Genomic DNA, 14045 nt, shown 5'->3' on the forward strand with positions numbered 1-14045 from the left:
TTCATCCTCTACAACATAAGAAAAATTATACCTTTCCTATCGGAGCACTCTACGCAAGTCCTAGTCCAGGCTCTTGTCCTGTCCAAACTGGATTATTGCAATGCGCTTCTGGCTGGACTTCCTGCTTGCACAATCAAACCTCTCCAGATGATCCAGAATGCGGCGGCAAGAGTGGTCTTCAATGAACCGAAGAGAGCGCATGTAACTCCGCTCTTCATCAGGTTACACTGGCTCCCTGTTGCCGCCTGCATAAAGTTCAAAGCTATGCTCCTGGCCTACAAGACCAACACCGGATCGGCACCATCGTATCTCCACTCGCTAATGCAGATCTATGTTCCTGCCAGATCACTGAGGTCTGCAAAGGAACAACGACTAGTGGTACCATCCCAAAAAGGAAAAAAGTCACTCTACCGTACCTTCTCTGGATCTGTTCCACATCGGTGGAATGATCTACCAGCTGCTACAAGATCAGCAGACTCGGTTGCGATCTTTAAAAAACACCTAAAAACGCATCTCTTCCGTCAACACGTCGCTGATTGATGTTTCCTAATTCTCTTCCCTTTCCTTCTTTATAATAAAAAATAAAATAACCTTACTTACCTCACTATTCTTAGCTTTTTATACTGTGCTAGGCTTTAATGGACTGGTTTGATGCACTTATGTATTTTGTGGCCTATGTTGTTATAATTGCTTCCAATGTTTCCTCATCTGTAAGTCGCTTTGGATGAAAGCGTCTGCTAAATGACTAAATGTAAATGTATGTAATGTAAGTGTTACAGATCCTAATATCTTCCTTCTATAGTATCTTTACTTTCACACCCTCCTACACTCCTACACCCCATCAAGAACCCTGCGTTCAGCAAACGAGCGGCACCTTGTATTGCCTTCTCATCACTTTCCTGTTCATTCTCCTTCACAACTCATTCCTGGTGGAACATTCTTCCTAACTCGGTCCGGTCAACCACATCTCTCACAACCTTCAAAAAAACTTCTTAAAAGTAGTTCCATCTCTTCTTGTGACAGACACATGAAAAGTACAATAACCCTCTCTCCTTCTCTCAACAGGTAGTGGTCTAGGTTTTGTTGAAACTAGTATCTTTGTATTAGCACCTATCATACTATTCTTCTTTTATGATTTATCGCCCATCGCTCCCTGAACTCTTTGAAAGACGCTTTGGATAAAATCGTCTGCTAAATTATTAAATCTCTGCTTAACTTGTAGAAGAACTCGTCTTCGGCCAAATTTTACAGGAAATCTGCAACAATCGCTAAATTTTCCTGTGAAAAGTTGCTGCACATTTTGCAGTGTTTGTTGGATTATGCGTTACATTCTGTGATTGCAAAATCATGCAGGGACTGTGTTTTAAAAGTATCCTTTTAAAATGCTCCTTTTGTTGTCGATATCATTTTATACTGACTGAAATTAATTAACCAGAATCAATTGCTGTTTTTTTTTGCAGCTTCAGATGTAGCTTGGTTTGTAATTTGACGATTACAGCATAAATGACACCATCTCACTTAATAACAACCAAATGACTGGCACTAGACATGCTAAAGAAACCGTTTCTTTTTCATGAGACATTGGGGCTGCTTGTCTAACATGACAAACACAGGGCACGCTGCATTCAGATAACTTCCTCTTGCTGTATGTAGTGTCAAGCCCTGAACTGAAAAAAAGCAGAGCATGAATACAGACTACAGCTCAACCTGATGGTAGGAAAACTACATCACACAGCAACAAAACAAAATAAATTGTGTGTTGGTTATTCTTATATTATTTTATGCTTATATGCACACTTAGATGCATTTGGCAACTATTTTGTGTTTTTGAAAATGTTAAACATAATACAGCCAAGCTGTACAAACGTTCATGTGTGTACTTTCATTTTAGTCTTGGACTCGCGTGACTTTTTGTAACTAATAAAGTAAAACTATTTTTGTGGGTTTTCAGTTAAGAGGTTTCATTACAAATACATGTGAAACCAACGTTTCTCAGTTTGTTTAAAATGTTCTTTCTGTTTTAAGCAGTAGAGCCACCTTAATGAGATATAAATGCAAAAATGTATGTGAATATGTAAAGAAATTACATTTATGAATTGAAGCAGTAACATATACTAAAAGCCAATTGCAGGGCTGTTTGATCAATTCACAGCAGACCCGTTTAAAATGTTTTAGTTCTAAATATGTGCACATTACACACAGCAAGGTTTGTCACTAAACTATAGACGCCACCTTCACAAATACTTCCGTCAGGCTTATACAGGAAGGGAGTTAACGTCTTCAAAAAATCTATTGTTTGCTTGCTGAGTTTCAAGTAGGTAATTTGGGTAAATACAAAATATTTTTTTTACAAATATATAGACTGTTTTAGCGGCAACATAAACTAACATTGTGCCCCAAACTTAACTTCTGGTAGATCTCTGGAGACTTAATGCACCCTCAAATGGTCAAATTTATGAACCTTGAAATGAAAGAAAGAAATTATTTTACAGATGGGCAACATTAGTAAGCAAGTTATCCATAACATGTTTTTGTTTGTTTTACCCTACAGATGTAATTTCTCTCACTTTGTCAAATAAATTAAGGTTTCAGCACTATGTCCACAAATGCATCACATCAGATCTCAAACTGCTCCTGTTTCACTAACACCACTGAGTGGGATAATGCTATGAACCAGCTCTATACCTACTTTTACCTTATTATCTTCATCCCAGGCCTATTGGGCAACACTTTAGCTCTTTGGGTGCTGTGCAGATTCATAAGGTCAGCCCTTTCATTGTTCTTGTTATTACGGGAGAATCATAATTATATTATGCTATTGATACTGGGAGTAGTACAAAATATGTAGTAAGTTCTACTCATACCTGTCTATTGAATGAATCTGCTGCTACCAATGCATATCAACTATTGACAATTTAATTAAATTCTAAATGTTTCATTAAATTGTACAGCTTTCAGAGTTGGTCAGGCGTGTCTGCTTTTAAATCCATTACAAGAGCTACATTGGCTCTCTTTATAGTTTTCCGTAATGCCATATATTCTCTTTTGTTTGCAGCAAGAAGACAAAAGCCATTATCTTCATGATTAATCTGGCAGTGGCTGACCTGGCTCAAGTCTTATCTCTGCCACTTCGAATCCACTACTACATCCAACAGCATTGGCCCTTTGGCAATGAGTTATGCCTGTTTTGTTTTTATCTGAAATATCTTAACATGTACGCTGGCATTGCCTTTCTGGTGTGCATCAGCATCCAGCGCTGTGTCTTTATCTTGCACCCATTCTGCACCAAGAAATGGAGGCGCCGCTATGATGTTTGCATCAGCATTGTGGTGTGGGTTATTGTGGGTATTTCCTGTTCACCTTTTATTTTAATGAGGAAGGGAGATTCTGTAAAATCAGGAAATTACAGTGCCTGCTTCAGGGACCTGCCAATGCACAAACTGGATTTATACGCTGCCATTTCTATGATGGCTGCTGGAGAACTCTTTGGATTTGTGGGCCCATTGACTATCATTGGCTTCTGTACCTACTTAATAGTGAAGTCTTTGAAACATAATTACTCATGCCAGCAGTCCACCAGTGACAATAAGAAGGCCTTGCGTCTAATCGGGGTGTGCACAGGAGTCTTCTGTTTCTGTTTCGCCCCCTACCACATCAACTTTCTACTCTACCTGATGGTATCCCAGTGCATTATTACAAACTGTGAATTTACGTTGGCCGTCAAAAGGTTTCATCCCATTTCTCTTTGCATGGCGAGTCTGAACTGCTGCCTGAACCCACTCATTTATTACTTCCTGACTACAGAGTTCAGGCAGCAGTTATCCCGCCAGGGCATATCTGTGCTCCGAGGCCGACTGTTGAGCATGGAAAGAACATCTTCCTCTAGGGAGTGAGAAATTATTAGAATGCATATTAACCCCACATAACATTGAGGTGGTAGTTTTAGTAGCATTTTCTGCTGGCAGCAAAATATCTAATTTAGTAAATGCACCTATGTGTGCATTTCCCTTTAAATTTCAGGGAAGAAACAAACAACCTATACAGTTGTATGGGTTGGAGAAGTGGTTTCCAACCCAGGTCCTCAGGCCCCCCTCTGAGAATGTTTTACTTTATTTCCTGCCTAATTCAAAATTTCAGCTAGTTGGTGTGTTAATTACGGAGATTATTAACACATTAACCAACATTCGGAGAGGGTCTGACGAGTCGAAACACGTGTTCTATAAAGGTAGACATCTAAAACATTCTGGGAGGGGGAGGGGACCAGGGTTGGGAACTACTGGGTTGGAGAATAGGTTGGTTAATTTAGAAATATCTGCCGTTTATATTATTAATCCATGTTCACTTATGTTCATTGTAACTTTTTGCATTTACAATATTGAATCTTTTTGTAAACTTGTTACTTCTAAGTGAAGAAAAGTCAATTATATGAGCCACGTTCACACAGCGCCAGAATAGTTGTCAGTCCTGTATTCTTTATTATGGTTGTGTTCATATGCAGTTATTTGCGAGATTAACAACTGCAATCTGTATCCAGATTCACAGCTGAACCACCCTGGTGTGTAAATGGAACTGCTATATGTCCGTCATTTACATTTACATTAAAAAAAATCATTTGGCAGAGGCTTTTATCCCAAGAAAATTACGGCAAACCACGCTACACAATAGGTTGTTTTCAATCATGTAATGCTTACAGAGAGCAGGAAGAGAAAAGCAGAATGGATGATTCTGTTGTACATATGTTGTACATGACCCTTGCAGTATGTTATGATGTAGAGTGATTTCACTGAGGCAGTAGATACGAGCACCCACCTTGCCAAGTCTACAGATTCAACATCATTAAACACAACCCAGAAGCACCCTGCAAAAATGTTGAAGTTAGCTGTGCTGTTACATATTTTCGTTAAGTAACAGGTGTACAAACTAAAAAGAAAAAAACATAGCATATAGCATATGTAAATTCTATAAGCTTGGATAAAGTGGTCAATGCAGACAAAACATAATCCGACTTTTTCCGTCATTTTTGTAGTCAATACTTGCACTTTTGCTATGAAGTTTTGCTACACGATAAAAATGGCATGTGGTTTCTTGGTTTAATCAACCATAAATTACGCAAAACATAGATATTTTGAGTGTCTGTTTTTGAGTGAATTTCTGCGTAACAAATCCCTTCCTGCCCTCTTTCTGCCGTGATGTGACGTATGTGTGATGTGCAAAAAACCTGTTACTTCATAATATTATGAGATCATCCAACACCAAACCCAACAAATATATTTACGGTGTGGCAACATAGCCAGAGGAAATATTTTATGTGGCAGCAACATGTTATGTGTTCATTGTTCTGTAGACTTTTAGTTATGTGTACTTTTGTGTTGTAGTCTCTTGTAGTTGTTTTTTTCATTGGTCCCCTGTTGGTGTGTCTAGTTAACCTTGTCAGTTTGCCTATTTAAATTTGCCTGTGTTTCTTGTACCAGTTGTCTGGTATTGTTTGTTTGCTGTTGTGGATGTTCTTCATGTTTTGTTCCTGTTCTGTTCATGTTGGATTTATGTCAGTTGGATACATTAAAGAACTTTTGAACTTGGGTCCAGTTTCCTTGCTCTCATTTGTGACAGAATGTTTAGCATTCTATGTGCTGAAACGCTGACAACGTGGAAATGTAAGACCCTAGAGGGCTGTCACAAAGTTTTTATTTTGCAACATTCAGTAAATGATATAACATTGAGACCATCTCCATAGCAACTCATTTATGTGCATCTGTTGTTAGGTATCTGACTAGGACTAGTTCGCAAAAGTAGGTTTTTAACATAACACCCATAACTCACATACCGTTTGATGGACAGCAGTGCTTCAAGAGGCTAAGTTGGTATAGCCATTTTCGAGCTTATTATTGCGCCCTTTAGTGGACGAACGGTGCCATTTCTTTACAAATACTTTCCAAGCCCCATGAAGATATCTCAAATGTTTCATTCAAACTAGTTATGACCATTTTAGTTAAATATGATACTTCCTGTTCAGACGTTTTTGCTCCGCCTAGCGCCTGTGAATCAAAATTCAAAAATGTTTCAATAATTATTTGCATTCATTCTACAAAGAAAATTATTTTATATAGATGAGTATCTTTCTTTTTAAAATGAAACATTTAATGTGTTTCTTTTCAAGAATGTTTCTCATTTAAATGTGTTCATCAAGGCTTTGATTCAGCAAAGCACATTCAACCTGGAGGACATGAGTAGCACTGTGTGAAATAGCAGAAGTAGGTATTTTCAAAAGGCTGAAATGCTGTTCACACCCCCACAGGAAACTACAGACATGATAACCCAGTGAGTGTGAGCTAACACAGAAACAAAATGTTGAATAAAACCGCTTGAAATTAAAAGACAAAAAAAGTTCTAAAACAGTTTATAGACAGTACGTTGCTTAAGGGAGAGGTTGTTGTTATCAAAATGTAGAGAAAGGGGGAGTCTGTTTGCCAAAATCATTTAACACATGACTTAAGATCATATCCGAGGTTTGTGTGTTCCTGCCAAATATTTACACAGAGATACAAGGTAAGAGACACTTGTTATTTTAAAATGCTGTTTAGACCATTTGGACCGCATGATTAAAACTTTATGCTTGTTCTGTTTTTCCTAACGTAAGTGAATGTGATTAAATGTTGAGCAGTGTGATATTTTTGACAATAATGTGCTGACTGCAGGGGCTGCACCCATTTGGATCTGCAGGGAGCCATAATTTAACAAATGCTTTAGTTGTTTTATTCCCCACTATAGCATATAAGCATAAATCACATGAATTTTATTTTCTATTGCTTTTCAGAAGGATGAATAATAATGGGTGAATGTATAGCCTAATTACACGTCTTATTCTTTAAACAAAAGTTTAAGAACAAATGATTACCAAGTATTAATTTCTGTCAAACTGACCAAATGGTTCAAAAATAGTTTACTGAAAGTACATGAGCTGTGTTCTACGGATGTTCTGGGTAAAGGGGTATCAAATCTGGTTCTTGGCTTAAAAAATCCTCATGGGTTATTCTGTCTGTTGCTTAACTATGAACAGTTTATGACACGGACCTTTATTTTTAACAGTAATTTAACTTCTGCCCTGTTAACCTGTGGTGTCCCTTTAATGGACAGTTGTTTTACAAACTGTACAGGCATATTTAAAAATGTTGTTCAAATATTATACTTAAATACAGTTATATATAATATATATAAATATATATAAATAAAGTGTTTTACACGGCGCTGCATGGATTTTTATAAATTATTTATCTGTGCGCACCATAATTTTTTTTATTCATTTGCAGTTGTAATCTTAAATCAAAAACATTGAGCTCCTCTCCCTCGCTCAACTCTTCACCATATGACTTATGCAACAAAAAAGAGGTAGGACTTTACTGACTGTCCAATGGCTACGGATATACTTCTCTATACAGAAAAGAAGTCAATCGCAACTTCCGTTTCATGATGACTTTAATACTAAGGGTGTAACGATTCAACATCTTTTGTAGAATTTTTTAAATAGTTTTACTAATAACTACAGTTTACCACAGTTAGTGTAACTAGAGTAATCATAATATAGTATGGGTGACCAATCTGACAGTCAAATCTTCGCAGAGATGTTATGCAACGGGGATCATGCCATTTTGGTTATATGGGCAGTGGTGTAGCAGATGGGCACACACTGCGCCACCAAAAATATTATTTAGGGTCAGATGTGGCCTAGTGGTTAGAGCGTTGGGCTTGTGATCAGAAGGTTGCCTGTTCAAATCTCAGTGCCAGCAGGTCATGACTGAAGTGCCCTTGAGCAAGGTGCCTTACCCCTGATTGCTCTGCAGTAATGTGCTACTGTAAAAAAACTACTTTGGATAAAAGCGTCTGGTAAATGTAAATTTATGATGTAAAGAAATGGAAGATTTTTAGGGTTGGGTACCGAAACCCCTGGCACATATGAGCGCGAGGTCTGGCTATGACCCAGTGCAGGATTGCATCTCTCTGCATCTTCTGTGTTGTGAGACCAGTAAAGAGAAGTCACACAGAGGGGAACTGGAATCCCCTGGTCAGGCCTGGTTTCCCTCTGAGGCTTTTTCTCCTCCAATGGAGTTTTGGGTTCCTCTTGCCTATTTGCATACTATTTTGCCTAGCCGGGGGGCTGCTAGAATTTTATAGTCTTTATAAATTCCTATATGCTGTGTTAATTAAATGTGTGTCTGATATTTGACCTGTGTTTTGACTTGCATAACCTTTTATGTTTTGCTCATAGTCAATGTTTTCTTCTACAGCTGCTTTGTTACAATGAAAATTGGAAGAAGCTCTTTATAAATAAAGCTGACTTGACTTGACACGCAACTGCAGATGACTGAATGTGTACACCGTTTCCAAACATTTATCATTTACTGAATGTTTGGGGTGTTTAAATATGAATTAACAAATTTTCTTTAAACTCATCTAGTCCGTTACTTAGACTGAGCAATAGAGGCGGATACAGATGTAAATGATAGGTGAGCCTGTAAAATTGTGGGTGGGCCGGAATAATTCGCATCACCCATTTAACCAGAGTAATTTGTTTAGAAAAATTGATGGGCCGGTGTTCTGTCCCATTGTGGCGTCAAATGCAATTCAATAAACTTCGCTCTTCAAATGAAACAAGATGAAATTTAACACAGTCCAACGGATTTACGGTGCATGGCTTTCCCTGTGTCAAAATCAGCCAACTGCGTGCAGTTTACTAGATTCATGTTTGTTACAGGCCTGTCGGAGGCGTTACCAATTTTTATTACCGTCTCTTGTGAAAGTAAACTCTGTGTGTACATCAGGAAATTAAATGCATGTGTTTACAAAATATGGCATTGTAGCAAAGTTCAAGAGGCGGGAACCGGCTATTGTAAAACAACTTTTAATAAAATAAACAAACAACAGATCAAAAGTAAAATGCCGGCAGCTCCCTCACAGTTGACTGCCGGCCACACAAACACAATACATAAAGTCCAGGCCTGGTCCTCTCTTGCCCTTCCCTGTTGTCCCTCCTCTCTTATGCTTCTCCGTGAGAGATGCGAGACCGGTGCACCCGCAGCTGATGCTCGTTATCACTCCCGTCACTGGCCTGGTGCCATTCCCTCATGGCTCTCGTCCTGCTCTGCTCGCCACATACCCCATCGCCCCTTGCAGGCTGGTGGGTACTCCCGAGCACCATCAATCTGCCTGCCATACGCGCTGTTGGAAGGGTTAAAAACAATGGAAGGGTCAAATAATCCAAAGAAGACTGGCAAATAATCCGACAGGGTTGAAGAGAGTTCGTCCACTCGACAAAAACCGGAGAGTCAAAAAAAAAGGCTAGAGAATAATCTGCACAACAAAGCAAGATAAATAATCCACACGACAAGACAAAAGGACAGTAAATGCCGGTTTCACTTTTAGATTTACATTTAGTCATTTAGCAGACACTTTTATCCAAAAGAGCTCAGGGAGCAATAGTACGATAGGTGCTAATACAAAGTTACTACTTTCAACAAAAGCTAGACCACTACCTGTTGTGAGAAGCGAGAGGGTAATTTATTTTATTTGTCTGTCGAGTATTTCTGTCTTGGCCGGGTTCAGCTGGTGGTGATGCTCTTTCATCCAAGCTGAGCTGTCATCTAGGCAGGCTGTTATGCGAGCTGCTACAGTGGTATCGTCTGGGTGAAACGAGATGTAGATCTGGGTGTCGTCAGCATAACAGTGATACGAGAAGCTGTGTGCCCGTATGATGGGTCCTAAGGATGTCATGTAAATGAAAAAGGCAGAGGCCCAAGCACTGATCCCTGAGGGACCCCAGTGATCATGTGGTGAGCAGTGGACAGCAAGCCCCTCCATGACACCTTGAAGGATCTGCCGGAGAGGTAGGATTGGAACCAGCGGAGAGGGGAGCCTGAGATTCCTAAAGATGACAGGGTTGCTAGCAGTATCTGGTGATTGACGGAGTCAAATGCTGCAGATAGGTCTAGCAGAATCAGGACGGAGGATTTCAATTCCGCCTTGGCGAGGGTAACAAAGGGGAATAAATGGAGCAAAAATAGATGAGGGCACCAAGTGAGGGAAATGAGAGTTAATGGCGGAAAATGAACGATGAGGCGAACAGTGTCACACGCTTGATAGCACACACAGAGAGGGAATAGAAGGCAAGTAGTTAGTGACCCGACACATACACATACATGTACATTATTTATATTGTTTAACATGTCTATTTTAGTTCAGTCAATCGATTAAAAAAATTAAGAAACTTAATTTTTGAGGGGGATGAGATCAGACTGAACATCGCGAGACTTTGGGTGAGATCCAAAATGGCAGCGCACTGAACACTGACGCGTGTAAACAGAAATACAAAGCTTTATTTTTCCTCTACTAAAAACAACCACTACCTCTCTACAACTCTCATCAAAACCGGATTATATTCTCCACCTTTTCCAACGGCAACCTCTTCATTCTGGACGTTATGTCATCTGAACCCAACAAGAAACGCACTCGTGACTACTCAACAGAGACTGAACCAGAATCACCTACCGCTTGCGCTACTTCTACATCCATTGAGGTCAGTTTACTACAATCCATAAACAACAAACTTGCAATACTGGAATATCTGCACGCAGATATTAAGGACTTAAAAGCCAGCCTCGAATTTTCCCAATCACAGATCGACACACTCGCATTAGAAAACCGTGAACTCAAAGGAAATATTACAAACTTATCCGACCATGTTAATCAACTCACCAGCGAAAATCGGATCATGAAAGAAACAATCCTAGACCTCCAGTGCCGCAGCATGCGCGATAACCTCATTTTTTCCGGAATTCCCCTGCCAACTTCTAAAGATACACCCGACGACCCAGAGAAAGCAGTTAAAGAATTCTTGCAGTCATTTCTCAAACTACCGCCAGAAACAGTTGACAAGATTACCTTCCACCGTGTACACCGTCTCACTTCCAAAGACAATAAAAAACCTCCTCCAATTATCGCCAAGTTCGAACACTTCAAACACAAAGAACTCATCAAAAGCAAAGGGAAAGAACTGAAAGGCACTTCATTCGGACTAAACGACCAATTTCCACAAGTAATACAGGAAAGAAGAAGAGCCCTCTTGCCCATAATGAAACAACTCAGGCAAGAGGGCAAACGAGCAGCACTGTCAGTCGATAAACTGTATGTCAATGGAACTCTGTATCGCAACCCCAATATCACCACCTGGCTATAGCACATCATACATCATGCCAATATACATTTTGATTATAACATTGTCACCCTCAACTCTCTCTAACCCACTGCATACTGATGCTTGGATCACCTCTCTCTTCTCTCTTCTTATGTTTCATTCCTTTTGCTCCCCCTACCCACCCATTCTCTTTCGCTCTCTCAATGTTTAATGTTATTCATGGTGTTTTGTCTATACATGTTTGCTTATGTGTCCTGTCTGTTTTTGTTTATTATGTCTATAGGCTAAATTCAAATTATGATCTATATGTTTTCAATGCTAAACAGGAAATGTTCATGCTGTCACCACTCCAGAACCAAATTCCTACCTCTTTATGCTCTATATTCTTCTCAGCCCCTTCCCTTTACATCTCATTCGCACACCACATTACACACCTATTCCTCCACCCCCTCTTCCCCCTCTCCTATCTAACTGACACCTGCACACACTCTCACACACACAATACCCACCTTATCAAACATTTTCATAACTGTACAATCACAACATGGTACCACTTACATTCCTGACCTGGAACATCCGTGGGATTGGATCTCAGGCAAAGAGGCTGAAAATCTTAAATCATTTGGATAGTTTAAAAGCTGACATATGTCTCCTACAAGAAACGCATCTCTCAGAATTAGACTACACCCGCATCAAATCAAGACAATTCAATCACATTTTCTCATCTCATTACAATACAAAACAAAGGGGAGTTTGCATTCTGATTAACAAAAGAATCTCATTCATCCATAACGCCACCATCACAGACCCAGAAGGACGTTTTGTCATCATAAACATCTCAATTCACAATACCCCTGTAACAATTTTTAAATTATATGGCCCTAATACAGACAACCCAGTTTTCTTTCAGAACCTCTTCACCTCCATCTCAACTCTATCGGGCTGTCCCATCATAATTGCAGGCGACTTTAATACAGTGTTAGACCCCACATTTGACAGATCTGATCACTCTAAAAGCAAACGAATCTGGCAATCCACAAAAACAATAAAACAGTTCATGAGCGATTCTGGCCTTGGCAATTGTTGATTGCACCTTCAGCACCCAGACTCCAAATGCTACTCTTTTTTCTCTCCGGTCCACCACTCCTATTCCCGTATTGATTATTTTCTAACCAGCAACTCTATAATGAAAAATATCTCTGATTCAACTATTCATCCCATAGTCATTAGCGATCATGCCCCAGTTACAATTAAATGGAACATAACGAACCAACAGCGACCAATTAGCAAATGGCGTTTTAATACATCCCTCTTACAAGACCCAAATTTCATCAGTTTTGTTGGGAGAGAGTGGGCATTCTTTCTAGAGATGAACGGCTCCCCTGAATCATCTCCTTCCCTTCTATGGGAAACAGGAAAAGCAGTACTCAGAGGAAGAATCATCTCATATTCAGTATACAAAAAAAAGAAGGAAAAAGAACAGGAAGTAGAACTCAACAATAAAATTAAACAGTTGGAAGAAACCAATGCAAGCAACCCAACTGAAGAAACACAGGCAAAACTTAGGAAACATAAATTCAAACTCAATGAAATACTCAATAAACACACTCAATTTATGATTCACCGTCTAAGGCAGGAAAACTTCCACCATAGCAATAAATCAGGTAAATACTTAGCAAATCAAATCCAACGTAACAAAGAAAAATCAACAATCCCGGTCATAAAGAACTCAGCAGGGAAGCTAACCAGCTCACCTGAAGAAATAAATCATGTTTTTTACCAGTTTTACAATAATCTATATTCTTCAGAAATAAACCCCAACCAGGAATTCATAGACTCTTTCCTAAACAGCATCGAATTACCACAACTCAATGAGACCGAAATAAAAAACCTAGAATCACCTATAACTCAACAAGAACTGTTTGATGCTCTGAAACAGATGCCCGATAATAAAGCACCAGGTCCGGATGGCTTTCCTGCTGAGTTCTACAAACAATTTTGGACCATCTTAGCTCCACTTTTCATCAGAATGATTAATGAATCAAAACAGAAAGGACGTCTTCCAACTAGTTCCACCACAGCCTCAATTTCACTGCTCCTCAAGCCCAATAAGGACCCAACATTGCCATCCAGCTACCGACCAATTTCTCTCCTCAATGTGGACAATAAGATAATCGCAAAAATGCTAGCACACAGATTAGCAGAGGTCACCCCATCCATTATCCACCCAGACCAAACAGGCTTCATTAAAGGTAGAATTTCATCCACCAACACCCGCAGACTGTTAAATATAATGTATCACTTTACAAATTTTCAAGATAATACCATCATAGCAACTCTGGACGCAGAAAAAGCTTTTGATAGGGTGAACTGGAATTTCCTGTTTTCCACATTAGGGAGGTTTGGCTTCGGGGAGTCGTTCATTAACTGGATTAAACTTCTATATACCTCTCCTTCAGCCACAGTAATCACCAATGGACTAACATCACAAAGTTTCACTCTTCACCAGGGAACTAGACAGGGGTGCCCACTCTCCCCCTCACTATTTACAATCTTCATTGAACCCCTAGCAGCTGCCATCCGTCAGAACCCCCTCATCAAAGGTGTCCAGACTCCATATATGCATCATAAAATCAGCCTTTATGCTGACGACATTCTTCTCTTTCTTCAAGACCCCACAACATCAGTAGAAGAAACCATCAAACTCATTGACACATTCTCTAAAATTTCTGAATACTCAATCAATTGGAATAAATCTGCAGTTCTCCCATTACATCCCAACAGCTGGGATGTGACAGCCAACTCTTCACCTATCCGACTCTGCACTAACTATATCACTTACTTAGGGATAAAAGTCTCC

At 39.5% G+C, this 14045-nt stretch overlaps 1 protein-coding gene across 1 annotated transcript; it reads left to right on the forward strand.

Annotated features, from left to right (window-relative positions):
• The first annotated feature begins 1602 nt into the window (after positions 1-1602).
• p2ry10 (P2Y receptor family member 10) lies at positions 1603-5580 on the forward strand. The gene is made up of 3 exons (XM_079480014.1): positions 1603-1713; positions 2552-2763; positions 3056-5580. The coding sequence occupies exons 2-3, from the start codon at positions 2597-2599 to the stop codon at positions 3891-3893; spliced, it is 1005 nt and encodes a 334-aa protein (XP_079336140.1). The 5' UTR covers positions 1603-1713; positions 2552-2596; the 3' UTR covers positions 3894-5580.
• The last annotated feature ends 8465 nt before the right edge of the window (positions 5581-14045 follow it).

Source organism: Barbatula barbatula, assembly GCF_947034865.1.
Source record: "Barbatula barbatula genome assembly, chromosome: 18".
Taxonomy (NCBI): Eukaryota; Metazoa; Chordata; class Actinopteri; order Cypriniformes; family Nemacheilidae; genus Barbatula; species Barbatula barbatula.

Coding starts and splice junctions, on each gene's coding strand:
- p2ry10 (XM_079480014.1), top strand. CDS start 2,597: ATGTCCACAAATGCATCACATCAGATCTCAAACTGCTCCTGTTTCACT. Junction 2,764..3,055: donor GTGCTGTGCAGATTCATAAG/GTCAGCCCTTTC, acceptor TTTTGTTTGCAG/CAAGAAGACAAAAGCCATTA.